Raw genomic sequence first — 26,706 nt, forward strand, 5'->3', positions numbered from 1 at the left:
GTAGAGTACAAGGTTCGTAATCCTAAGGTCCCGGATTCAAACCTAGCAGCGGCAAGAATAAAATAAAAAATAACATAATTTTAATTTAATTAATTAATAAAACTTTATTCTAAATGTAGTATGTGCTGTTGATAAAAATAATTTCAAAAAAATTGAATTTTTATTTTATTTTATTTTTCTTTGTAACTGTTGTGTAATGGTTAGATAACATGTAATTATAACATGTTATATTGCTGAGTCGGAAATTGTAACTTACATGTAAGTTACGTGTAATTTCAGAGTAACGTAACCTGTTATATTCGGTTACATTGCTGTTACACTGCTACTATATTACTGTGTTCACTGGGTATATGTGTTTTTTGTGTTAGAAACGTGTGCTATTGCTTCGTTTTAGGATAGATCTCGGTATCGTATATTCTGTATCTATATCTAATGTGACCCGCTTATTGTTATTCCGCTTTTTCTTTTTCATTATAATAAATCCTATTACTACGGCTATTATTATTATTACAATTGTTGTTCCGCTTGTTGCCATTGGAAAAATAAAGTGTGGCGACTGAAAAATCGAACTTGAATCTTTATCTAGTCCGTTATCTATCTCCTCTAATTTATCCTTGGAATTTTTTAATTCCGTCGGATTTGGTATAATATTTTTTAATTTTATTTCCTTTGTGAGGCCTGTATCGTTTTCTAAGCCAGGCTTCTGTAGTAGTGAAATATTATACTGAGGCAGATATGATTCTACTCTTGTCTCATGTGACATCTTGGGTGATCTTATAATTGTATTTTCTGTCACTAACTTACAGTTATTTTTTAATGTAATTTTACCTACTTTTTCAATTGTTTCTTTTATTTTTTCGTGGTCTTTACAATGTAGAGTAATTGCTTGTTTTCGTGGTGACGAGTATAGCCACGAGTGTGAATTACTTAGCGTTATCCAAAGGCTGTGGTTCGACGTCGCATTTTTTATGTTACAATTTTTATAATAATCTTTAGTATCTAGGTACATTTTTATTTCGCAAATAGAGTCTGGATTTATTCGATATACGGGGTGATTTTCCGCGCATAGGTATTCGGTATTTATCTCTATGCATTTTCGCAAGTCGTTCTTTGCGAGTATTATGTAAGTACGCTGTTCTGTGTCTATTGCGATCAGGGGATTGTTAATTTCTACGAACGAGAAAATGTTGGTCTGACTTGGGATAGGTAGCGGAATTACGCTTAGTATTTTATATTTTGGCATCGAAATTAGAGGAAATCGCAAAATAGTGTATATATTTATTGAGTCGCAATATGCGCCTATTGTCGCAAATTTCTCTATTGTCGACCATTCATCCTCTTTTATTCTGAATAGGAAGTAGAGTTCTTCGGGCAATTGCGAGCTAGCATCTTTAAGTGATTCTATTATTATTGAAATGGGTGTTAAACGGGCTGAAATGGGAGGATGCAAAATTCCCTTTTTCAAAAACGTTAAATATTCTAGTACGTCTTCCACGTCGCGTGTTAGATCGGACAGTACCGCGTTAATCATTATAAAATTTTCGTGTAGGTTACTTTGACGTTCATCCTCTAATAATTTTGTCCTTAGTTTATCTATCGCGTCCGCGAGAGTATTCTCGTTTTGTCGAATAGTTCTTTCACTGTTATTAGTGTGGGCGATAGTGGCTTGCATTATTTTTATTTGGTTTTTTATTGCGTGTTTGTTTAATTCCTGTGAGTATAGTACCGTTAATTGTTCGTTAATTAATTTTTCGTCGTTTGCGTCCATCGTACCAAACAATGATTTTGCGACTGACCCTATCCCGTCGATTAATCCTCTTCTGTGTATTCTTGTATTGTATGTTGAGTTTATGCGTTCTATTAGTTTATTAGTTCTTCCACACCCTTTTGCAATGACACTGTGTAGATTTTCGCATGTTTCTTTACCTATGACTGCTATCATTTTGCATAAATTATCTGTTTTGCGTACGTATTTCTCTACCTGTGTGAGTCGTTTCGATAGTGACGTCACGTCTATCTTGATGACCACCTTCCAGAAGGATTCAACCTGATGTAATCCTGCTAGCTTTTCAAAATATATCCCTGGATGGTGCGTAAATTTTTCTATTTCATACGGCGCCTTCATGTCCGGGTCTTCTGCGGAACTTAGCGTCACCCAGATTATAAATCTGTAATTATTTTGTTTTATTTTAAATAAATACTTGTTTTTTTTTTGTTCGTATGTATTATATCTAATTACTATAAAAGTATTTTTATAATGTGGTCGCTGTAGGACTGTGGGAGCGGAAAAGGATTCTCAAGTTCAGATGGGAGCGGAAAAGAATTCTCCAGTTTGTATCGTTTATTATTTCGCGCTTCGAAATGTGTCATATTTTCGTTTCCGTTGCCTGTGCATCTCGTTGATTCCTCATTTTTTTTATCGTTGCTTAGCGTTGCATCCTGTTATCTATTTACACCTTCTTTCGTGTGTCTTTTCTTCTCTGGACGATATGGCCCTTTAGTCTCTTGTCGGCTATCCGTTCGTGCGTTTACTCTGAAGTTTTAATAATCATGTCTCGCCGGGAGTTTACGTTTGCTTCTTCCAGTGAGGAGAGTGCTGAAGAAAACGGTAGTAGTTTTGATGACTTCAGCGATTTAGACACTGTGGCCCTTTTGGGCGAAAGTTTTTCTTCTGTTGAGGAGGAGTGTACGGATGCCGCTGAGCCGTTGCTCGTCAGCGGGTTTGAACATTTATCAGACCCTGATAGTGCTCCTTATGGCGATTTGGATTTATTTATGGACCTTTCTCAGGAGTCCGAAATGTTTGTTCCCGCCGGTGCGGAGGGCGAGGTGGTCTCCGAGAGTTTTCCGACCGAAGAGCTTGGGGAAATTGTGATACCCGGTCCTTTGCTTGCTCGTTTTTTAACGAGCGATTTCGGTGACAATCTCGACCTCGAGTTTGAATTCGCCGTGGACCTCTATTTACGCGGGGGGAACTTGCCGCATTTGGATCTTCCGCCGGAGGATCCAGACATGGACGCGGTTGATTAATTATGTGCATGAATACTTTGTAATGGTAGTGTAGTAGTTTGTAGTGTGTAGTTTAGTTTTAGTGTATAGTTTAGTTTTAGTGTATAGTTCTTCTTTTTGCTGACTGCTGTTGGGATTATTTGGGTGGATTATGTTCCTGGTTGGCGGTTTTCGTTTTGGTGAGTCTAATTCTTTTTATTTATTTATTTTTCTCTTCTTTATTTTTGTTGTGTATGCGTGAATGTGAGCATGTTTTATCCTCTCTCTTGACCGCGGGTTAGGCTTCAATAAACGGTTTCAAACGGTTTACGTGTACGCGCGTCGTTGTCCTTTCCCGCTTTATGGTATAATTTATTTTAGAATGTTTTTCGGTTACCGTATACGGTCCGGTCCATTGCGCGTCGAGTTTCTTCGATCTTCCGCGTCGGAGCGTTTTGTCGTATAGCAATACTTTTTCGCCGACTTTGAATTTTATTTCTTTCGTCTTTTTGTCGTACTGGGTCTTGGCCTTGGCCTTTTTGTGCTTAATATTTTCGCGTGCGACATGGTTAGTAGCCCTTAACCTTTCCCGTAATTCCTGCGCGTAATCATCGTAGTTGTAGGTAGGTTTAGGCGGTTTTGTCAGCAGTTCTGCCTGTCGATCGTAAATTAACTCAAACGGTGTATACCCTGTCGCCGTGTGCGGCGTGGCATTGTATGTGTGCATCGCGTATGGGATCCATTCGTCCCAGTCGGTTTGGTCTTCTTTTATATAATGTCGCAAGTATTCGGCCAGAGTCCGATGCGATTGTTCTAGAATTCCATTACTTTCGGGGTGGTAGGCGGTCGTCTGGATTTTATTTATCTTCAGTAGTTTGCACGTGTTCTTGAATATTTCGCTCATGAAATTAGTGCCTTGATCTGTCAATACGTAGTCTGGCGTTCCGTATTCCAGGACGATTTTCGTGACGAATTCTTTGCTCACGGTGTTCGCTTCCTGGTTTAGTATAGGTATCGCCTTACTAAATTTGGTAAGATGATCCTGAAAGGTTAGTAGATACCGATTTTCATTTCTCGTTATTGTCAGTGGTCCTACTATATCAAGTGCACACTTCTCGAAGGGTCGGCTAGGTGTATCTGTGATAATGAGTGGTGCTTTTATTCTTCGAGAAAGTTTATTCTTCTGACAAAGTTCGCATTTTTTAATGTACCGCTCTGCAATGGCCGTAAACCCGCCCAATTGTGAGTCAATCGTATTCTCTTTATTGTTCTTTCAATCCCTTGATGCCCTCCCGTAGGTGCATCATGATATTCATATAAAATTTGTTTTTTCTCTTCTTCTGTGTATGCTGATTTGCATACGTTGTCCTCTTCCTTTTCATCTTCTGTAGATGCACGTGCGTGTTCGCCGTCTTTGTCTAGTGTGAGGACTTTATCAGCTGCTTTTGTAACGTGAGCTTCCCGCTTCACGTTGCGACTTAACGCGTCGGCGTTCGCGTTCGCTCGACCGGCCTTATGAATAATTTTATAATCATATTTCTTCAGTTTTAATCGCCATCGGATCAATCTTGATCCGGGGTTATTTACATTAAATAACCATATGAGGGGTTTGTGATCGGTTACGATTTTGAATCTTGTCCCATAGACATATGGCCGAAAGTGTTTTACAGCCCATACTATTGCAAGTAATTCTTTCTCTATCGTGCTGTAGTTTTGCTCTGCGCGGTTTAATATTCTGCTCGCGTAAGCAATGGGACGGTCTTTTCCTATCGGTCTCTGTGACAGTACGGCTCCTATGGCATAATCTGAGGCGTCGGTAGTCACATTAAATTCTTTTGTAAAGTCTGGATATTGAAGTACGGGCGCCGTGGTTAGTTTTTCCTTTAATGTATTGAAAGCTAATTGCTGTTCGACAGTCCACGCGAATGTTTCCGTCTTTTTTGTTAATTTCGTTAATGGTTTTGCAATCTTGGAAAAATTGCTGATAAATTTTCTGTAATATCCGGCCAGGCCTATAAATTATTGAATATTTTTGACCTTTTGTGGCTCCGGAAAATCTTTTATGGCTTGCAATTTTGCCGGGTCGGGCGATATCCCATTTTCGGAAATTACATGTCCTAGGTAATTTACTTCCTTGCGCAGGAACTCGCACTTGTCCGGTTGTAACTTTAAATTCGCTTCTCGTAGGCGTTGCAATACTTCCGTTAGACGTTTATTATGTTCGTTTAGACTCGATCCGTATATCACTATGTCATCGAGATATATTAAGCATCTGAGTCTTTGAATTCTCATGAGTACCGAGTTCATCAGCCTCTGGAATGTGGCTGGCGCATTTTTTAATCCGAAGAGCATCCGATTATATTCATAATGTCCGTATGTCGAGAACGCTGTCTTTTGTTTATCTGGCTCAGCCATCGGTATCTGATGATACCCTGACGCTAAATCTAGCGTCGAAAAATATTTGGCGTTTCCCAGTTGATCTAGTATTTCCTCAATATTGGGTAGGGGGAAAGAATCGCCAATTGTCAGATCATTAAGCTTTCGAAAATCGATCACGATTCGGAGCTTTAGTTTTCCAGACGAGTCAGCCTTTTTGGGTACCACTAGTAGTGGTGCATTCCATTGGCTCGTGCTGGCTCTGATAATGCCATCATGCAGCATTTGTTTTATCTGTGTATTCACTTCTTCCTTATGCTTTGCGGGGAGGCGATACGGCCGTACGTTGACCGGCGATGAGTCGGCTTGTGTACGTATCTCGTGTTTCACTGCTGCAGTGCATGTCAGTGGTTCTCCACTTAGGTGGAAGGTATCTTGGTATTCTTTACATATCCGTGTGAGTGCCTGTCGTTCTTCCGAATTGAGATGCTTGGTACGCAATGTTTGTCAGATCCGTTTGCTTCGTGAGAGTTTATCCGCACGTTCCGCCTTGTTGACAACCGTGTATGTTTGATGATCATTTTTGTTGGGATCCTCTATGGTCACGTGTGGCGTGCGTATCTCCACCGGCTTATCTGTGGTATTTATGATGCTAACTACGCATGCAAAATCTTTCGGCTCGACCAGGCATCGACCGATATATACTCCAGACTTAGATTCTTTTGCTTGGATTACTCCGGGCTGATTTCGGTTAGTGGTTGCTCGGACAATAGTCTCACTGCGCGGCTGTAGAATTATTTTACCGTAAGGTTTTATTTTGAAAGTGACGCCGGCTATGTTTAATTGTTGCTTGTCGTAATCGCAGATCACGCGGTGTTTTTTCATGAAGTCGAGTCCCAGTATTCCGTCGTACTCCATGGGGAAGTCGTCCTTGACCACGTACATGGTATGTTTTAATACTTGTTCGCCTAGATTAATGTGGGCCTGCATGCTTCCGATTGTATACATTTTGTGCCCCGTTATTCCCGCAAGGGTGATTTTTTCGGGGGAAATTCTAGTTTTCCCTTTTAAGTTTTTTACTTTGATGAGTGAAAGGGTTGCGCCCGAATCGAAAAGCATGTTGATTTCTCCTGAGCGCGTCTCTCGTATCGGAAGCGTGATTTGGTCTAGGCCGCTGCTCGGCTGGGCAGCTCGAGTTACTTGCGCGACCTGATACGACCGAGCGCGCTTATCTTTCTTTCCGGCTGTTTCCCTTTCTTCTTCGCTACTAGACTCGGATCCGGAATTCTTCTTTTTACGTGGTTCGATCGCTTTTCTAGGGTTGTTATTTTTAATCCTATTATTTTGTGGTCGTGGAAGGTGATATGACGTTTTGTTGCGAGATCTCCCGTTCAAGTGCCAGTACTCGGCTTGGGTGTGATCACGTTTTTTGCAATGCTTGCAGAATTTCTCTACGGCATTTATACGTGTTTTATCAGGTTGTGGTAGTGCGAACCGGTTCGAGTAACGACTGTTACGACAGTCTTTTCCGTGGTGTCCTAATTTTCCGCACTTCCGACATTGTAGCTTATTTTTGTAACTATCTGCGGCCGGCATATAATATTTTGGTTTCGGGCGGGAAACTGCCGTTCCTTTTATTCGTTCTTCTGCGGTCGCGGCGGCTATCGCATCCTGCAACGTTGCATATCCTCGTGATCTAACTACGGCTTTTGTGTCGTCGTTTAGCCCTATCTGATAATTCTGAAGCGCCTGTTGTTGTAGGATATTTAATATCGCGCGTTTATTTTCCGTTGTGTAATGTTGTCGACCCTCTATCATGGACTCGTACAAATCCATTGTTAATTTGTCGGCTCTAAGTCCGTAGGTCCGCGCACTTTCTCCGGTTTTTTGTTTGAGAGTATTAAATTTAATTTGTAAATGTGTGGTGCTCTTTTTACTCGCGTAACACGCTTCCAATTCCTGTTTTAGTTGTTCAAAATCGCGAATTTTTCGCGTTTGGAAGTCCAACATTGTGCGCCCTTTCAATTTTGTGCATAGGATAGCTCCTAACAGAGTTACCTCGTCGTTCGGATCGATGTTTTCGACCGCATACGTCATCGCGCTTAGAAACTCTTGTAGTTTACTTGCATTCCCGTCAAATTCAGGGATTATGCAGCGCGCTTCCTTTAGCGGTAGGGACCCGCGGACTCGCTGGTGACGAACGTCATCGTGACCTACGTAGGTTGTCTCTCCTGCTGGGTCGCGATGGTCGATAGTCGTGAATGCGCTGAGTGTGTAATTGCGTTTTCCGCACGGCGTCTATATCTGTTTGTAACCGACGTAATTCTTGGATCACCGCGCGCAGAGTGTCTTGGACGTCATTGTCTCTTTCTTGCGCTACGCTGGGCGGTGCTGCTCGTGCAACTAGGTTTTCGCGGATTTCTTGGTGCATTTCTTGAATTTCCCGCTCTGCGTCGGTTATGAATTGTTGAGCCTCCGATTGTTGAGTTCCCGAGGGTTGGGCTTGTTCGTTGGTACTCATTTCGTATCTCTCGAAAATTTCTTCAGGGTTAAAGATATCGGAATCGTACGAGGTCAGTGAAAATTCACCTCGTGAAGATACGTGGCTCGGAGTGCGACTAACGTACGGTCTTGTCCGTCTGTCCACACGGTCCCGTCGTGTCACGTCAACTGCGTTGTTGGAAAATAAACTGGAGTCGAGGGCCCCGAAAGGAAATTCTCGCTTACGTAGGACGTGCTCTTTTGCGTATGCTTGATCTTTTTTATTTCCGGCGATCATCGTTCTTTTTCTTGGGTCGACCATGAAGGGACCAACACTCTTTTCGGGTGTGGCCTGCCTTTTTGCAATGGTCACAGTATAGTTCCACTGTGTTTACGCGAGGCTGTCCCTCCGATCGCGGTAACTCGAACCGGTTAGCGTATCGGCTGCTGCGGCATTCTCGCCCGTCGTACTCATTCTTGCCGCACTTTCTGCATCGCAGAGTATTTCGTGTGTACTTGAGGGGCGGTACGAGGGTCTTCCTTCCGATTTTGGTTAGGCTCTTTTACTTTTTCCTCGGCATTTGCGCCGAATATCGCGTCCTGCAGCGTTCTGTATCGCTGGGCGCGTACCAGAAGTTTGATGTTTTCATGCAAACCAATCTGGTAATTGTACAGGGCTTGCTCCTTAATATTGTCCAGGATGGCTCGCTGTTGTTCGATGATGTGATTCTTGTCCTCTTCCCTGGACTCGTATAGCTCTATGGCAAGGAGGTCCACTCGCCGTCCGAATTCCTGTGCGCTTTCCGTGAGTTTTTGCTTTAGTGAGTTGCAGATGGGCGGTGCTTCGTTTGGAAAGGTACTCATTTTCGAGCTCTCTTTTCAGTTGTTCGAAGCTATATACATCGCGCGTATAGAAGTTCATCATGACCTTACCTTTAAATTTCGTGCAAAGGATGGCTTCTAGCAGGGTATATTCGTCGGCTAGGTGTATGTTTTTCATCGCGTATGTACCGGCGCTAATAAATTCGCGGACGCGGTTTTGCTGAGTGCCGTCGATGTCCGGTATCATATTTTGCGCTTCTTTCAAACTCAAAAAATTTACTGTTGATCCGCGCTGATTTTTGATATCGTTATTCGATTGTCCGTACGACAAATCTAAGGCGTGATCGTGAAAATTTTGGGATTTCAAGAGTGCTTCCGTTCTTTGCTGATAATCCGGATCTCTTTTATATAGACCTAATTGGAATTTCAAGTCGCGTAGGTCATGGCGGGAAGTTCGGATTTATCCTCGGTGCCGGTTCTCCTGCATGGTCATTTTTCTCATGCAGGGAATTATGAAGTCGTAATATTTGCGCGTTGACTTCATTTCGCGGTATATTTTTGGACGTTTCGGCGGGAAAGTGACCCATTGTTGTTGGACTGGATGTTAGTCGATTGTCGGTCTGATTTCGTCCATCTAAGTCACGCGTCGTATTATGTTCGGCGCTTATCAAACTAAACTCGCGTACGTCCGCTGTGGTCCCTCGTTCGGTGACGACGTGTGTTCAGCGTTCGCCTATAACATGTAGTGCGTCGCGTCTCATATCTCGCGTAATGCGGTTTCCGCTAGGCCTACTGCCTCATGTTCCGGAGAGTTTATTGTATCTCCCGAGGGTCGCTGGCCTTCATTTTGCGGCCTGTCCCCGTTGTGGAACATTAATTATTTATTTTAATTATTCGAGACAGTGCAGCTCGCATGCTGTATGTCTCGCGGTCGTCTCCCGAGTACTATTGGTGGAGTCGAATACGCACGGCTAAGCGTCTTATCGCGGTCGCGTGTGTACGTGCTAGAGCGTCGTACTTGAATCGGAGTTTTACTCGCTGATAATGTATTATTAATTGGCGCGTACTTTTTTTACAAACGTTTTCTTTCACGGATAAACTTCGCGTTGCCTCGTTTTTTCGCACGGTGTTGATTTTCCGCTGTATCGTTATTTTTCGGTCGTGTTGCTCTTCGCACAGGACATTACAATGAGTACGCAAATATTTTTATAATTCTGACTTACATTAGTAGAACGACGCGCATGATAGTTGTCGTAGATCAGCTCGCTGGATGGACTGGCGCGTACGGCGTTGTAGTAGGGTGTGCGGCTTTTCTTCGTAGTCTACAGTCGTCTAGTCGTCGCCCCTTGTTGTGATCCACCTCTCGTTGGCTGGTCGGCCGTTCCTTTCTCCGGCAGAGAAGCTCGTTCTTCAAGAGCACTTAACACCGTGTAGTGACGCGTTGGCACAGATTTTTCCACTCGCGCACTGAATAACATAATGGTGTTGTCTCAGCTCGTTTTACAGTCAGCTGGTCTTCTTCTAGCAGGACCGTGCTTCCTTCGAGTTTTTTGAATTTGCTGGTTCCTTGTTCTTTTTCAGCTTCCTCAGTCAGCTTGTTCTTTATGGCTTCCTTGATCCTTATGGCTTCTTCAACCCGCTTTTTCTATTCCTTGTTCTTGACGGCTTCTTCAATCCCACCGCTGCCACCAATTTTGTTGTGAGCGTTTGCTCGTTTCGGGAATTCTTTCCCGTAAGTAGTTGGGATTCGTCCTGCCTTAGGGGACCCGAAGGATGAAGGTTCAGCTCGATGTATGAGAAAATAAATACTCCTTACTTGCTTTTTCGTTGTCTTTATTTCTTTCTCTGGCGCTTACAGTCAGCTGTGTTGGTGTCAAGTATTACTCGCGATAAGGTTTGTAGTACGCGATGTAGCTTGGACGTTATTATGTTACTCTCGGCTCGATCACGGCGTGGTCGCGCTTATATATGATGGTTTCTGGCGCAATTTCGGGGGCCAATGACCGTAGCTTCCGCGAGGCTAAGCGTTTCGACATCAAAACGCGGTAGCCTTGCGGTTTGATTGTGCAGCGTAGGGCCTATTTCTAGGACGATACGGAACTGCTTCCGAGCGCGATGTTGTAATCTCACGGAAGTTACTGGGGACTTCCATGAGCGCGGCGGATTTTTGTGCGTCTTTCGAAAGAGGTGCTTCTTGCAACGTCTTTCGAAAGATGCGTTTCGCAATTGTGATAGATACGGTTGTAATCGGCTTACAACAGAACAGAGGCTTACGTGGCACTTTATACCATGGCGAAATTAGAAAGGTGAAGCATTGCGCATAATGTCTGCCGTTTCTATTTCGACCAATTAGATGCATGCACCAATGCAAACCACGAATTTTAAAGAAAATTTGTGCGATACGAAATAAAAAACTTCATTTATAAGTTAATATTTATTATTTTTATATATTTACGTCTAATCTATTTTTTTATATCTATAAATATCATATTACCTAAAAAAAGAAAGGATAAAACTGTTATAAAATTTTAGTTTGTATATAAATATAACATTGTATTAAAAAATAAAATAAATAAAAATATAATATCCAAAAAACAATGAATTTATCATGAAATCTTGTTTGTTATGTGCTTCATTTTTTTCATATTTTTTATTTTTCCTAATACATTTTTTTCTTTTATTCTTAAATTTAAATTTTTTAAACGTATATAAGTTCGAGTTCTGACTAGACAATGAATTATTTGTTTTAAATATAAATTGCAATCAATCTTCGAAAAGATGCAATCAGTAACTTTATCAAATATACTACTTTCTTTACTTAATCCATCATGAAATTTTATGAACTCATCTTCCATAATTTTAGCAACTATTTGAAAACCCTCCAAGGGATAAATACAATTACCCTTTAATATGTACAATAACCAATCATGCCTATCAAGTGGTTCCATTGTCTTTGTAAGTAAACCAAGATAAGAATGAGAAAAGCGAAAACGATGTGCAACATAATCTGCGATGTAAATTAAAGTTTCCGATTCAATTTTCTGATGCGCTACTTCTTTTTCAAAGTTTTCCAATAGCCTTAATCCGTTTGTTGTAGCACTTCTAAACTGAATTTCTGAATTAGTTGGAGAAATCTCTGAAAATACCACTGAGTGAACCTCTAAAGGAATCTCTAAAGAAACTGAACCAAATGTATGAACACATAAGTGTATAATAATTAGATTGCGTATTCCCGTGTCTTCTACATTGAAACGCATAAATTAAAAGAAATTAGATCACTAATCCACTTTTCTCTAACAACCGGGTTAGACAAAAATAAAATAATGATACAAACATGGTGCTGTCTTTTTAAAATTTGTAATAGCCTTTCAAGTCAAATGCGCAATCTAATTATTATACGTCTTTGTATAATTCAAATATCAATCAAATGTATGATATAAGAATGAAATAATAAGAGATCATACACTTTACAATAATTAAATTATTTTATTATTAATTTATCATTACTTCCTTAATAAGTAATACGAAAGCTATTAATTTGTTATTTTATACAATTGTTTATATTTTACTCTTAATTATTTCTGTCGCACTTAGGTAAAATACTGATACAAATAAATAAAATCACTGCAACACTTATTCTATTTTTTTATCTTTTAGAGTTTAAGATGTCACATCGGTCACGCAAGCCGCACTTGTCTTCTTCTTAGCGATTCTCCTTAATAGCGATGGATTTCCGTCTTGAGTTCCGCCGCACTTGTTATCTCACTAACTTGGTTAGGTTAGGTTGTAGCCGGACGATTCGACATTGACGGTCGGTTCACGGAATCTCACAATTTTAAACGGCTATTTCGCGTATTTCGGCAGTTTCGCCGTGATTCTGACTCACCGTTGCTTCGGTTGGTCCTTTGTTCGGTCGCCAGGTCGGTTTCACCTTCGTAACCGCCAAGGTCGTTTCGGCTGATCGGGGCTCGTCTCACGCGTCGGTCCCCGTCCTTTGTGCCTCTCGGGCCGTCGCTCGCTGCGTGGCGCGCTCCTTGTGTCTGGCGTGGTCGGGACGATCGGTCGGGAATGAGGTTAATCCCACAAACACAAACAATGGATTTTCACCTTTTCTTTGTTCCACTGCTTTGTCTCCACTACATCGACCCGCTCCTTAGAGCTCCTCGCACTCACGCACACTCACGCACTCTATCTCTCACGCACGCGATCGGCTCTCGCGTCTCGCTGGACGCGCCGCTGCTCTGGCCTTTGCGATTCACAATATCGCGTCACTAATATCGACGATGTGTACGAGTCGATACAAACCCTTCGGCCTGTCGCCGGGGTCGTCGCGTACGCGTTTCGCGCTTCGTCGATCTCGCACGCCGTTAAACCTTCGTCGCTCTACACGAGCCACACCCTTCGCGTCGTTATGCCGTTGGCCGGTCGCGATTATTAATCGGGCGTTGCCTCGTTGTCGCGCTGTCGTGTATCCGAATCGTCGGGACGTCGGTTTTATACGCACTCGCGTCCGCGCGTCGTGTCCGGAATCTCGGATAACTTCACACTCGATCACGTTTTATCCGACTAAAATAGTCCGCGATCTACTCGGAGTCTCCGCTGCTACCGCTCGAGTCAGCGTTCTCTAGACGACTCTCCCGAATCCCTTTGTCTTCGCGTCGTTAATCCCCTCTACGGTCCGTTGTCCCCACTCTTACCTATGCGCATGCTCGCGCCGCCTACCGTTGAGTGGTGGGGGTCGGTGTCCGTACTTGCCGTTGTTTCGGTGGCTGAACCGTTCGTACCGTTCTTTCGCGGTTTCTCGGGTAACTACCGTGCCTTGCTCCGGTTTCCCGCGTACCTCCGTACTTTTAACCATTTGTCGTGCGTTTTCGGTCGCGTCGCTGTCTCGCGTGCTCCCGTCGCGTTTTCCGCACGTTTGCCAATTTCTTACGGGTTTTATTCCCGTTTCGCGTTTCACGCGCACTCACACTTCGGTCGTCGAATCGGTCGCTTAACCCAATGGGCGATGGATACATCGGTCCCAAGGTTAGGTTAGGTTGTGGCCGGACGGATCCCGCGCGCTCGCGAGATCTCCGGGAATATCGGCGTTTTCGTCCGGATCCCGGGTTCGCGTAACTTGTTCGCCTTACCTTGCGGTGATCCCGTCCTCTCGGTATGCTTGGGACACCCGTCGGTCTTTCCCGTCGCTCGGTCCCTCTGGCGCTGCCGCGCCCTCGTTCACGGTCGCCAGGTCGGCTTATCCTCCAGCCGCCGAGGATCACTGTCGCGGGCGCGCCCGCTGGCTTCGCCGCCCGCGTTCGCTGATTCGTACGGGACGTGGAGATTGAGGAAGTTAGAAATCATGCGTGTCTCACAATGCAACACAGAGCCTTTATTCGTCACTTGTGGCTTTCCTTACACCGATCGGTCCTGGCTCGCGCGCATCCGCACGCACACACACACACACACACACACACCTCTCGCACTCGCACGCACGCTCACTCACGCCCGTTGCCGCTTACGACGCGCCGGGCGTGTACGCTCGCCGGCGCTCGCCGCGTTTATCTCGCGCGTCTAACTCGGAAGCGTTTCGTTACAGCCGCCGCGATGGTCCGAGCCGCGCTTGTCCACCGATCGACGCTATGCGTCCGCGTCGCGCTTCCGCTTCTCGTCTCGTTGCTACCTCGTCGAGGCACGACGCCGCAAACGCACGAACCGGCCCTGCTCGCGGTGCCATCGCGCACACTCTCGACACGCACGTCGTGGCACTTCCGTTCGACAGGCACGACGCTGTTAACACGCTCGACGAGTCGCGCCTTTGTTCGCACGTAACTGCGTAATTTCCTTCACGGAGCTACCGGTGATACGCATCCTCACTGTTGAAACGCCCGGGAGAGACTCCCCGAGGCTCCCCACTCGCCGAGACGCCTCGGTCCTCGCGCTTCTCCCCATTCGCGTCCTCGCGCATGCCCGTCACGCCCCCTGGTCGCGTGGCGGGGATGCCGGATCAACGGATCGCGAGACCGCCCGTACTTTACCGTTTTTTACGGCTTCTTACCCGCGTGTTCGTAGCTCTGCGGTATTTCGCGGTTCTTTGGGCCGGTTCCCGCGCTCCGCCGGTCCGTTACCGCTTTTCCGCGCGTCTTACTCTCACTCACGCTTCGGCGGCGCCGCACCGGTCGCGCCTTGAGCACGACGTGCTCATCGGTCTCAAGGTTAGGTTACCTTATCACATTGTTTACTCCATCATATTGGTTTTGCATTTTCGCACACATCTGATTGGCTGATCTCCCACTAAATTACTGAACAACTGCGCATCTTCGGGAATGCTTCACCTTTTTAATTTCATCATGGTTGTCCGCACGTGTGATGTCATCGACTTTTTCAACGGAACGAATTCCATCGTGTTGCGGACGTTTTCACGAAATTGCGCGTTTCAAAAACTCGTTTATAGCTCGCAGTTCGTACGATTCCTCGGGAATTGTAATCTCCGCGTTGTCTTTGTCAAAGTAAAACGTATTGTTCGGACGTATTCACGTTCGGTATTGTGTTATAGGTTTCCAAAATCGCTAGACCGAGCTCGTAGTCATTGTCGCACAAATCTATAGCCGGAGAATAGTATGCCGCAAAAACGCTGCTCTTACCGCTCAGCGTAAACGTCATGGGCACCATCAGCGACATGGTGGTGGTAAAATAGTGAGGCTTTGCGGTACTAACCCAGCTTTTTAAATTCTACAAATGTTCTGGTCGTAGGTTTGATAAGACGTTCGATTATACTTGATCGTTGTCACTCCGCCCCCAAAGTATTGCACTAGTTTTTTAGGTGGTTAAAGAAACTGCCGAAACTTGCCGAAACTGTCGAAATACGCAATGCGGTTTAGTGGAGAACGCTACCCAGTGAGTATCAGGGCCCGCCGCATCGTCCAAATTTACGATACGCGCGTGTTATCGACAAGTGGCGCGTATTATACGTGTAATGATAGAATGCGTCATTGGCCATCATCTTGCTTGACGAATCAGATTTTTCGTGCACTTGCGCCAACGTCGACCACATCTCACGTGCCGTCTCACAAGCCATAATGTGATCTAGTGGATTCAATGGAGCCACTGATAATTAATTCAGCGATTGTATTCTTTGTCGTCCATGTCTTGAGTTTCGCTGTATCTATTACATCCGGTTTTACTGCGACTCCATTTACCAGCTCGAAGACGCCATTCAGCTTCATAAATCGCTTGATTGTGAACCGCCACTGTCGATAGTTTTTCATCACGGAGCTTGTCAATATTCGGCAGTTCAATCTTTGCTGTTCTAGTTTCTGTGGCCATTTTTTAATGCTTAGCTTTACTCATTGTATCACAATTTTTTTATGGCGTTGTAGCGTTACCGCTCCCAAAATGGCGGATTTTTGGTATTCTTGGTTATCTTACCGCTTTGCTCGGCTCACACAAAAACGGTCAATCTGCTGTCCCAGACAATCATACAAAAATACCGTCCAACACTCTGACCCACAAATTCTCAATATTCATACGCAGTGGAAGCGTGCTGGGCCCATAACTTGTTGGATATCAATGCTTACAACAGAGCTTTATTCAAATATAATTTGTCTCTTGTGAGTACAGAGCGGAACAGGAACATACAGAGGTGAAAGAAAAGAAAGAAGAGAGGGCGCTCTCTATCGTACACCCATTTCCGGTAAAGCGGATACACATAAGCGCATGTCTCGGCAGAATGCGTAGTTTAAACATAAATATATATATACTAATTATACATAGAGCTACAAACACGAACACTACACTTTTAATAATAAAACATAAATAAAATATCGAACTCTAACTCAATAAATAGTAATTACATAATATTAATATTATTATTATTAAATTAATTATTAATTTAATGTTGTTATGTTACTACTCTTTTTTATAGCTGTTTTTCAAGACCAAAAATCTATTCTATGCAAAGTTTGACAAATTTTGAAATAATATATAAAATTATATAAAAAATATTAGCACAAACATCTAGCTTAAACTATAAGACTTAACATTTTTTAATATTTCTCATTGTTAATAAAAAAATTTTAGGCACCTAACAACTGTGGCTCTACATTTTATAATTACTATGCATCCCATAGTCTAATATAGAGTATCCTTTATCTTTTATTCAAATTATTTAGTTAAGTTTTTGTTTATGTTTAACTATAACAGATTTTAATAGAAAAATCTGATATTAACAGTAGAGTACACTTTATTTTTCGTTCAATTTGTTTTGATTTCTTTTTGTATGGCTGTAACAGCTTGTATAGCTAAAATAAATAAACATTTCGTTTAATTATCTTACAAATAAGTTTTAAGTTTCCAAACATTAAAAAAAATTGTATCTGGAAATATGTATGTTTCGAAAATAAGCGCAAATAACGTGAAGTATCGGGCGCTCGCGCTCTCGCTAGCGGCAAGCCGAGCCCTCAATATTTTGCTCGAATCGGCGGCCTCCGCGATTCGTGAATGTCGCTGTGCACGGTGGGCGGTTTTCTCCTGCAAAAAAGGACCGCCAACTGCGCCGCGCTTCTGGATGACGTATCCGTTGAGCACCGAAGTCCGCGTGCAGCGGATGACTTCTTGCCGGTTGCTGAACATTCGGTGCTGGATCTTCATTGGAATCCGGAGAGCGACTGCTTTTCACTTATCGTCCGGCGCCCCCCGTCGATGGTGCCTACGAAGCGGTCGCTGCTGTCTGCCTCGGCGCGGCTGTTTGACCCTCTGAGGTGGTTGGCGTCGGTCACCGTCCTCGCCAAACTGCTGATCCAGACGACCTGGTTGCAGCAGCTGGATTGGGACACCTCCTTGGCCGCGACCGAGGCCGCTGCCTGGTCTCGGCTCGAGGCCGAGCTCCATGATCTGGAGGCACTGCGGGTGCCCCGATGGTTTCGAGGCGATGATCCCGCGGCGCGGATCGAGCTCCATGGCTTCTCCGACGCGTCGAAGAGAGCGTACGCCGCGGTGGTGTACCTTCGCTCGTCGTCGGACGGGGAGACGTCTGTCTTCCTCGTATCTGCAAAGACCAGGGTGGCTCCGCTGAGGCGCGTGCCTTGTCTGGAACTCTGCGGGGCCGCTCTTCTCGCTGGACTGGTCGCTCACGTGCGGTCGACCTTGGACCTGTCGGACGTGCCTGTTCACCTGTGAACAGATTCTACGGTTACTTTAGGCTGGATTCGGGGCCACCCGGCGAGATGGACAACCTACGTCGCCAATAGGGTCGCCGAGATTCAGCGCTCGGTGCCGATTGCCCGATGGCATCACCTACCTGGCCGGATCAACCCCGCGGACTGCGCTTCTCGCGGGATGCCCCCCCCCCCCGAGAACTGCTCTCTCACACGTTGTGGTGGGACGGGCCAGACTTCCTGCGCGGGGATGCTTCGCGGTGGCCGGGGGAGCCGGAACCGTTGACCCTGAGCGACCTTCCGGAGCGACGACCGCTCCCGTGTCTCGCGACCTCGAGGGCGTCCGAACTGGAAGAGCTCACTCGTTTTTCTTCGCTGCGGAGACTGCTGCGCGTCACGGCTTGGATGCGTCGATGGTCTCGGCTTCGCGTGATCAGGGCCGCGGAATCGCTGGTGGGATCTGCCCCCTTAAGCGTCGAGGAGTTGCGCATGGCCTTGGAGTGCTGGCTCAGGGTGGTACAAGGCGGTGCCTTCCTACTGGAGCTCGCGGCCATTGCTGCGGATCGAGCGCTCCACGCTGGGAGCTCGCTCCGGCGTCTCGGCCCGTTGGTGGACTCCCGTGGAATCTTACGCGTGAGTGGCCGCCTAAAGCATTCGTTGCTCGACGTGGAGCAGCGACATCCGGTAATCCTGCCTCTGGAATCCCACCTAACCTTGCTGGTAGTCGATGATAACCATCGACGAACACTTCACGGCGGCACTCAGGCGACGCTGGCAGCGATCCAACAGCAGTACTGGATCCCCGGGGACGACAGCTCGTGAGACGTTACATTCATCGTTGTACGCGCTGCGCCCGATAGCGGGCGGCGACCCCGCAGCCTATGATGGGCAGTCTGCCCCGAGCGCGAGTCACGCCTGGACGTCACTTCCTGTGCACTGGAGTGGACTTCGCTGGCCCGGTGCAGCTCCGGACCAGCCGGGGTCGCGGCCATAAAGCGTACAAGGCGTTCCTGGCCGTGTTTGTTTGTTTTAGTTCCCGGGCGATTCACCTGGAGGTGGTGAGCGACTACACAGCAGATGCCTTCCTGGCGGTCTTCCGCCGCTTCGTATCTCGTCGGGGTCTGTGCCGGGCTGTCTACAGCGACTGTGGCACCAACTTTGTCGGCGCGGACTCGCAGCTCCGCGCCCTCTTCGAACCAGCCAGGTCCATCGTATATTGGGGAGCCTGGAGACAGACGGAATACAGTGGCATTTCAATCCACCGGCTGCACCGCACTTTGGTGGATTGTGGGAGGCCGGCGTCAAGTCGGTCAAACACCATCTTCGCTGAGTGATAGGAGAAACGAAACTCACCTTCGAGGAAATGTCGACGTTCCTGGCTGAGGTAGAGGCGTGCCTCAACTCCCGGCCGCTCCAGGCCTTGACGGACGATCCTGACGACCTTGGGGCTTTCACCCCTGGACATTTCCTGGTGGGCGGCCCGCTGAACGCCATCCGCGAGCCTGCGTTGACCGAGGTGCCAGCCAACCGCTGGCGGCTGCTTCAGGCTATGCGTGACCACCTGTGGCAGCGGTGGACGCAGGAATACTTGCAGGAGCCGAACTTGAAGGAGGGTCAGCTGTGCCTCCTCCGGAGCGAGACGACACCACCAACCCGCTGGCCGCTGGCGCGAATCGTGCGCCTGTATCCTGGCGACGACGGGCAGATCCGGATCGTTGACGTGCGGACACCTGCTGGGACGCTCACCAGGCCCACCGTGAAGATTGTGCCGCTGCCTGCTGCCGATGCCGCTCTTGAATAGTTTCCTTCTCATTTTTTTTCTAAATCCGTGTCAACTCGTGACCTAGTTTCCGTACATAACATTTCGAACGATAACGATTAATTTGACATTAACAATTCCTATTCGATACCTTTGTTAAAATTTACCTTTTAATTATGAAAATGTTTCGTTGTTTTTTTTTCTTCGAGTAGAAGTCCTTACTTACCTGACACCGCAATGAGGATCCGTCATTCGCTTGATCTTGTCACGCGCACGTGTTTCATCGCCGGTGCGGTCGCATGCCGATCAGCTGATCGCGACTCCGTGGGTCAGGCTAAGTCAAGATCGGCATCCCGCTCGTCGCGATTCCCGCCTCGTTGAAGAGCAATCACAGCGCCCTGCCGCGGTCGTCTACGACGAGGTGGGCGGGATGTTTCGAAAATAAGCGCAAATAACGTGAAGTATCGGGCGCTCGCGCTCTCGCTAGCGGCAAGCCAAAGCCCTCAATATTTTGCTCGGCGGCCTCCGCGATTCGTGAATGTCACTGGCGAGCCGCGTGAGATCGATGGTACGCGGGGACCTGTTGTCAACATCTCGACCTTCTGGAGGAGTCGTGTTCACTCCGTGCTACTTAGTCAGATCTTTGTGTGATCGACTCCTCCGGAGGTTCGAGGAGACAAGGCTCGTCCGTTGCTTGCGAAGGCAGTGACTCGCTAGACCGTCGTAGAGTACAGAACGCAATTCTGTCTCAGGGGAAAAAAGCGCGCCTTTTTTTCTCCTCTCGTTGTCGCGCGTGCTACGCGCCGACATTTGCAAGCGGCTACGTTCGCGAATCCCCCCTTGTATTTTGCCAGTCAAAATTAAACGGAACTGTCTTAAATAAAAACAGTTTTTATTTTCTTCCACTTGATACACGTTTTTTTCTCTCTTCTCATCCTTGCCTGAGCGAACGCCGCGGATCCGCGTTGTGTCCGATCTCTTTTTTTCCGGAACTTTTTTTCGTGACAATGTACAAGTATTGAAATACTAAAGAAATTAAATGTTATATTTTTTTACATACCAAAAAGGTAGACAATTATATATATATGTATAATTATATACAATTAATAAAAATTTTTTAAGAACACATGTATACAATACATATAGGTGACACAGATATTTTATACATATTTACATATCATTAATCTTCTTGACGTAAGCCAAGTTGCGTTTGAAGAATATTTATTTGTATTCTTCTTGCTTCTGTTAATCTTTCACCGTGATTAAAATGCGCTTTATCTGCTCCATTTATTTCTCCAGCTCGTAGTCTAACACGTTCACGTGCTAAAAGATTACCTGGCAATCTAGCTCTTATCAAAGCTACGGCTTCACCTTCTTCATCAATATCAAATTCTCTATCCATAAGATTATGACGAAATCGCATATTGTGCAATACAGCACAAGTTATTATTATCTTTGCTGCCATAATAGGACTGTAATGAAGTACGCGACGACTTAAAAAACATTTCCATACACTTTTTAAAACTCCAAACATACTCTCTATACAATTTCTTGTAGAGGTATGATATTGTGTATATCGCGCTTCTGCATTCCCTTCAGGAGCATTTGTGATTGGAGTTATAAGCCAAGGTTCCAAACTGTAACCTGCATCACCTATATAAAAAACAATTATAAATTTCTGTAAGTATAGGTATGTATATTAAATTAATATTAACGATAAAATTATCTAAAAGCCATGTTGATCGATCAACAAAATTATATAGACGTATCCTATAGATGTATCATTTCATCTCGTACAGCAGAGTGTCTCCATTGCGACGTTGCTTTCCCCCGGGAACGCCAGGTCCGAGGGGGCTACGCCCAATTAAACGGAAATCTCTTTATAGACGGTAACGAGTAACGCTCTCCTAGTTAGATTCGATAATTTACGAGAACGGTAGCTTCAGTATTCCTCGAGACTGCTCTCGATATGATATCGGTAACTTGCGTACGGTATCCCCCCAATCGCTCGAGACTGCTCTCGAAGCAATAACGGTAACTTGCATACGGTATCTCCCAAATATCGGGCGAGATTGCTCTCGACACGATAGCGGTAACTTGTATACGGTATCCCCCAATATCGATCGAGATTGCTCTTAATACGATAGCGGTAATTTGCAAGAACTGTATCTTCCCAATACTCTAAATTTTTGGGCGCCAGGCGCGACTTCTCGCGCCACACAATAATCAACGATAATGCGGTAACCAACTAGAAAGCGTTACAAGTGCCGGTAGCTCTTTTACTCGAGACGTAGAGTGGCGTGGTTTTCATTGAGACGGAAAGTGTGGAGATGTCGGATCGAGGCAGGTCGTAGAAAGATTCGGTACTCAACTTGTTAAACAATTAAAGAGTCATATTGTATTTCTTTAGTGATAGTGAAAACGGTAACAATGCAACAATGAGCTTACTCAAAGCGTATGCACACAATTAATTCACGGATATAACTTTGACAGACGGAAACGAATGATAGACACAAAAATGCGGAAACTATAGAATGGATAATACGAGGCGGGAGGCCGGCGAGGCTCTCCGCTCGAACAGAGACAAAATTATTAATTGCAGAAACAATTCGCGGTAATAATGATTCTAATATAACTATGACTGTCGGCACCGGCGTAGTCCGAGAGGGACGTACTCACGTTATCAAATATTCGGGGCCGGTCGGTCCGAGCCCTCGTGCGGCCACAAAACTCTACTCTTTGCTTCGAGTTATTCTACACTAAAACAATAACACCAACGGTATCGGATTCCGGATGCCCGCTATCACAATTACAAACGGTATCCGGTCCCGCACGAGGGTTGACCGCCTTATCCGAACCTTACGTATCGATGGCTGCCGAGTGATGGCCTTACAAAGTGAACGGTGTCCTGGTCTTCGAAGTCCTTAGCGGTAACTCTCGGTATCCTGGGGCTCGTCCTAGTCGACACGTATGCTGACACGGCTTGCCGAACAGTGAGGAACCCCGGTCCCGCGCCGGCCGGCCCGAGCCGCCGCGCATGCGCGTACTTCGATTTTCGGTCGATCGCACGCCTCGATCCCATGCTGCGCCGCATAGCCTCTCCCAATGTCTCGTGGTCCGCGCGTGACGACTTCCGCCGATGAGAGTGCTCTAGCTCTGCTGTTTTCGGTTGGCCCGGCTGGCCATGCCGTGACCGAACTGATCTGGGTGGCGGGCGGTTGACAGTTTAACGGTCGCTCCCCCGGTCTGCAGCCCGGTGGCGTGCGCTCGGCGTGATTCCTTCCAAAAATCTTTTATGTCGCCATGCGGTATCCTAGCTGCCACGGTTTACTTGCGGCAACGGTATCCTTGCGGCTCAGGGCGGTAACAAGCAGCGGGGCTCGACGCACGGCTCGGCGGGGAAACTCTTGGCGGGGCACCCCGCCTACTGTCGCTTACTCGCGATACTATTCCCCCGACGGCTGCTCCTTTTCCGTTCTTTGTACAATAAAAATTGAGCCCTCACTCGGCGCCTTAATCCTAAATATCCTAATGCGGTACCACGAAAACAAAAAAAAGAAAATAAGTGAAATAAAGTTGCGTCCCCCCTCGGCACGGCGAGGAGGAGCCCCAAACCGACCCCCTCGGTTGGACTTACGCCCTTGTGACAAGCGCGGCCGGACGCGCCACGTCACACCATATAAAACTATCATGGACCGTTCCCGAAAATCTGGCATTTATACTTAATATTTCTAATGCCCATTTCTACCAACGCGGTTTAAAAGTTAATCCCTAGTGACATTCGGTTAACCAAAGTTTAGCAAAATGTTGGTTTCTACTAATAATAAACTCACGTTTAAACGTATGTAAATCCAGTTTAATTTAAACGATCAATATTGACCGTTTAGCATTGTTAAACCACGGTTTAAAAATATAACTATCTAGTTTTTAGAAAAATTGTGTGGTTATATATAAGGTTAATAAAATTACATATAATAATTAAAGTAATATAAAGTAAGTAAAAAAGTAAATACATTTAATAAATGATGTAAAAATTTTATGATACAAAAATTTATATTAAAAGTTACATATAGGAAATATGATGCCCTTTTTATTAAATCTGTTGTTTTCTGATGATGAAGATATTGTGAGACCGATTAGAAGGAGAAAAAGGTTTAAACATCGTATTAATTATTTCGAAGAGCTTGATGACATTGAATTTATAATGCGATTTCGAATAAGTAAAAGATCTGTGTTATCAGTGTTACAACATATAAGAGAAGAGTTAGAATTTGCAACAAATAAGTAAGTATAAGAAATGGTTTTATAATTGCAAATATAAATTCTAGTAAACATAAAGGTAATATTAATTTCTTTCTAGAAATAAAGTTAAATCTCCCATGACACAATTGTTATTGACGCTTCGTGTATATGCCACTGGATCATTTTTAATATCTGCTGGAGATTTTTCGGGTGTGAGCACAACTTCAGCACATTATATCGTGCACAGAGTCAGTGAAGCCATTGCTAGATTACGACCTCTTTATATTCATTTTCCAAACACGGAAGAAGAAATAAGGAAGGAACAACGACAATTCTATAATATTGCACGTTTTCCAAGAGTGATAGGATGTATAGATTGCACACATATCCGTGTCCAATCATTTGGTAAATTATTGTAATATGAGATACTATTTATATTATTTGCATTAATTTGCCTGCTATATAATTATTACTACTTACATATTCTTTAATTTTAATTGTTGTATAGGGGGAGAAGATGCTGAGTTATTTCGTAATAGGAAAGGATACTTTTCTATAAATGCACAAGTAACATGTAACAGCAATTTGCAAATAACGGATATAGTTGCTCGTTGGCAGGGTTCTGTGCATGATAGCACTATTTTTAATAATAGTCGCTTGAAAGCAAATTTTGAGAATGGTGCATATGATAACGGTTTTTTGTTAGGAGATTCCGCATACCCTTCGAAACAATATCTTCTAACTCTACTGATAACGACACAAATTGCTGCAGAACGACTTTATAATGAATCACACATTCGTACCCGCAATATAATAAAACGTCTATTTGGTGTTTGAAAAAGGAGATTTCCAATTCTAGCTTTGGCAATGCGATATCATTTACAGAGAGTCATGCCTATTATTATTGCAACAGCAGTGCTTCACAATATTGCTAAAGAAAATCATAACCCACAACCAGATGATGATCCAAATTTAGATTTACCTGCACCATGGGATTATATGCTAGCGGAATGCAACATTAACCAGAGAATCAATGACGAGGTTGCTGGTGCAACAATAAGAACAGAACTGATTCATACTTATTTTGCTAAGTATATATGTTTGTTTACAAATATTTTCATATATGTAATATATTAAAATTTCTTATTTCCAGTAGATTTTGTGTGTATGTGTGTGTTCATACGCTGATATACATACATGAATGCATAAATGATATAATACAAAAATATTAGTTTTATATATTACCTCACATAATTTATAATTCTATAAAATACTTCTATTATTAAGAAATATAATTTTTTCAGCATTAGAGTATAAATTGAGGAAACCATACATCCCGAGTATAAATTGAAGAAACCATATATCCCGAAATGTTTTACAATTAACATACACGAACAAAAGAGATATTAAAAACTAAAAAAGACATAAAGAACATCTAGATATTCTAAAGTCTGAAACTTTCTATCCTGTTGCATGTGTAATAATGAACTGCGTAAGAATCGAATAAAAAATGCAAAAACTTAAAAATATATTTAAATATTTAGTAATATATTAATATTATTTCATCTTTTTTAATTTTAGGTACGTTAGAATTAAGAAAATTCTAAATTTAAACAAATTAATGTTTGTACCATTTTATTTATTAAAATAAAATACAGTTTGAAATTACATTACACATGTATTATGTTTTCATTTAAATACCTTTACTTGTACATAATAAAGTATATATTATCAAGAAAATATCTCCCCTTTCTCTCTTTCTCTTTTTCTCTACGCACTCATGTATTTTTTATAAATACTTCGTATTACACCGAACAATAATAAAATTAATATATTATCTCGTAGTAAGTACAAAACAAATTAATCTTGTAAAAAAGGAACAGTTCTTATTATATAACGTAACAGTGTTAGACTAATCAAACAAAAATAAAATTTAAATGTTATTTTACAAAGTAAAAATATTAATTAAAGTTCTTGTAAAAAAAGAAACAGTTTTAATATAATGTAACATTATGTTAGACTGAAAAGCTATAAAATATACTAAGTGATAAAAATAAAAAATAGTAAATAATTAAAATTGTTACATGATTTATATATGTATATATATGTATATATATATGTATATATATATATATATACATATATAAATGATAAAAATAAAAAATAGTAAATAATTAAAATTGTTACATGATTTATATATGTATATATATATATATATACCAGGTCTGTAACTTTAAAATGCGGGTTTTTTCAATAAAAATACGCAATAATTTAGACAAAATGGAAAAAAATATTTTATTCAAAATATCGGCCCTCGCTTTCTACACATTTTTGCCATCTAGTAGGCAAATTATGGATGCCATTCTAAAAGAATTGAAAGTTGCGCGAGCCAAACCAGTCGTCGAGCCATTTTTGAACGTTTTCATAAGAATGGAAATGCTGCTCGGCAAGTGAGTGTCCCATGGATGAAAACAGGTGGTAGTCGGAAAGAGCAAGGTCTGGTGAGTACGGCGGGTGAGGTAATATTTTCCATTCAAGTGCTGCCAGAGTGTTTTTAACCGGTTTTGCTGTGTGACTGGGTGCGTTGTCATGCAGCAAAATCACCTTCCCATGCCTTTGAGCCCATTCTGGTCGTTTTTCGACCAACGCATAATTCAAATTGATCATTTGTTGTCGGTAGCGATCAGTATTAACTGTTTCGCCAGGTTTCAGCTTGCAATTCGGTGTCTTCAAACTTTTTCGGTCGATTTTCACGTTCTTTGTCACTGACATCAAAATCACCACTTCTGAATCGTTTAAACCACCGTTCGCAAGTATTGACAGATAGAGTATGTGCACCGTATGTTTCCACAAGTATTCGATGTGCTTCTGCTGCTTTTTTCTTCTGATTGAATAAGAAAA

General features: G+C 43.8%; 2 protein-coding genes across 2 annotated transcripts; one reads left to right on the top strand and one right to left on the bottom strand.

Annotated features, from left to right (window-relative positions):
- Positions 1–16,218: 16,218 nt before the first annotated feature.
- Positions 16,219–23,521, bottom strand: LOC118645675. Its single transcript, XM_036287282.1, has 3 exons — positions 19,158–23,521; positions 17,948–19,029; positions 16,219–17,820 (listed from the first exon to the last, which is right to left on the bottom strand). The coding sequence occupies exons 1-2, from the start codon at positions 19,615–19,617 to the stop codon at positions 18,566–18,568; spliced, it is 924 nt and encodes a 307-aa protein (XP_036143175.1). The 5' UTR covers positions 19,618–23,521; the 3' UTR covers positions 16,219–17,820; positions 17,948–18,565.
- Positions 23,522–23,556: 35 nt separating this feature from the next.
- Positions 23,557–25,794, top strand: LOC118645657 (putative nuclease HARBI1). Its single transcript, XM_036287199.1, has 3 exons — positions 23,557–24,210; positions 24,314–24,896; positions 25,110–25,794. Exons 1-2 carry the CDS (start codon positions 23,943–23,945, stop codon positions 24,640–24,642), a joined length of 597 nt encoding a protein of 198 aa, XP_036143092.1. The 5' UTR covers positions 23,557–23,942; the 3' UTR covers positions 24,643–24,896; positions 25,110–25,794.
- Positions 25,795–26,706: the final 912 nt, after the last annotated feature.

The sequence above is a fragment of the Monomorium pharaonis genome, chromosome 5 (assembly GCF_013373865.1).
Source record: "Monomorium pharaonis isolate MP-MQ-018 chromosome 5, ASM1337386v2, whole genome shotgun sequence".
Classification (NCBI taxonomy): domain Eukaryota; kingdom Metazoa; phylum Arthropoda; class Insecta; order Hymenoptera; family Formicidae; genus Monomorium; species Monomorium pharaonis.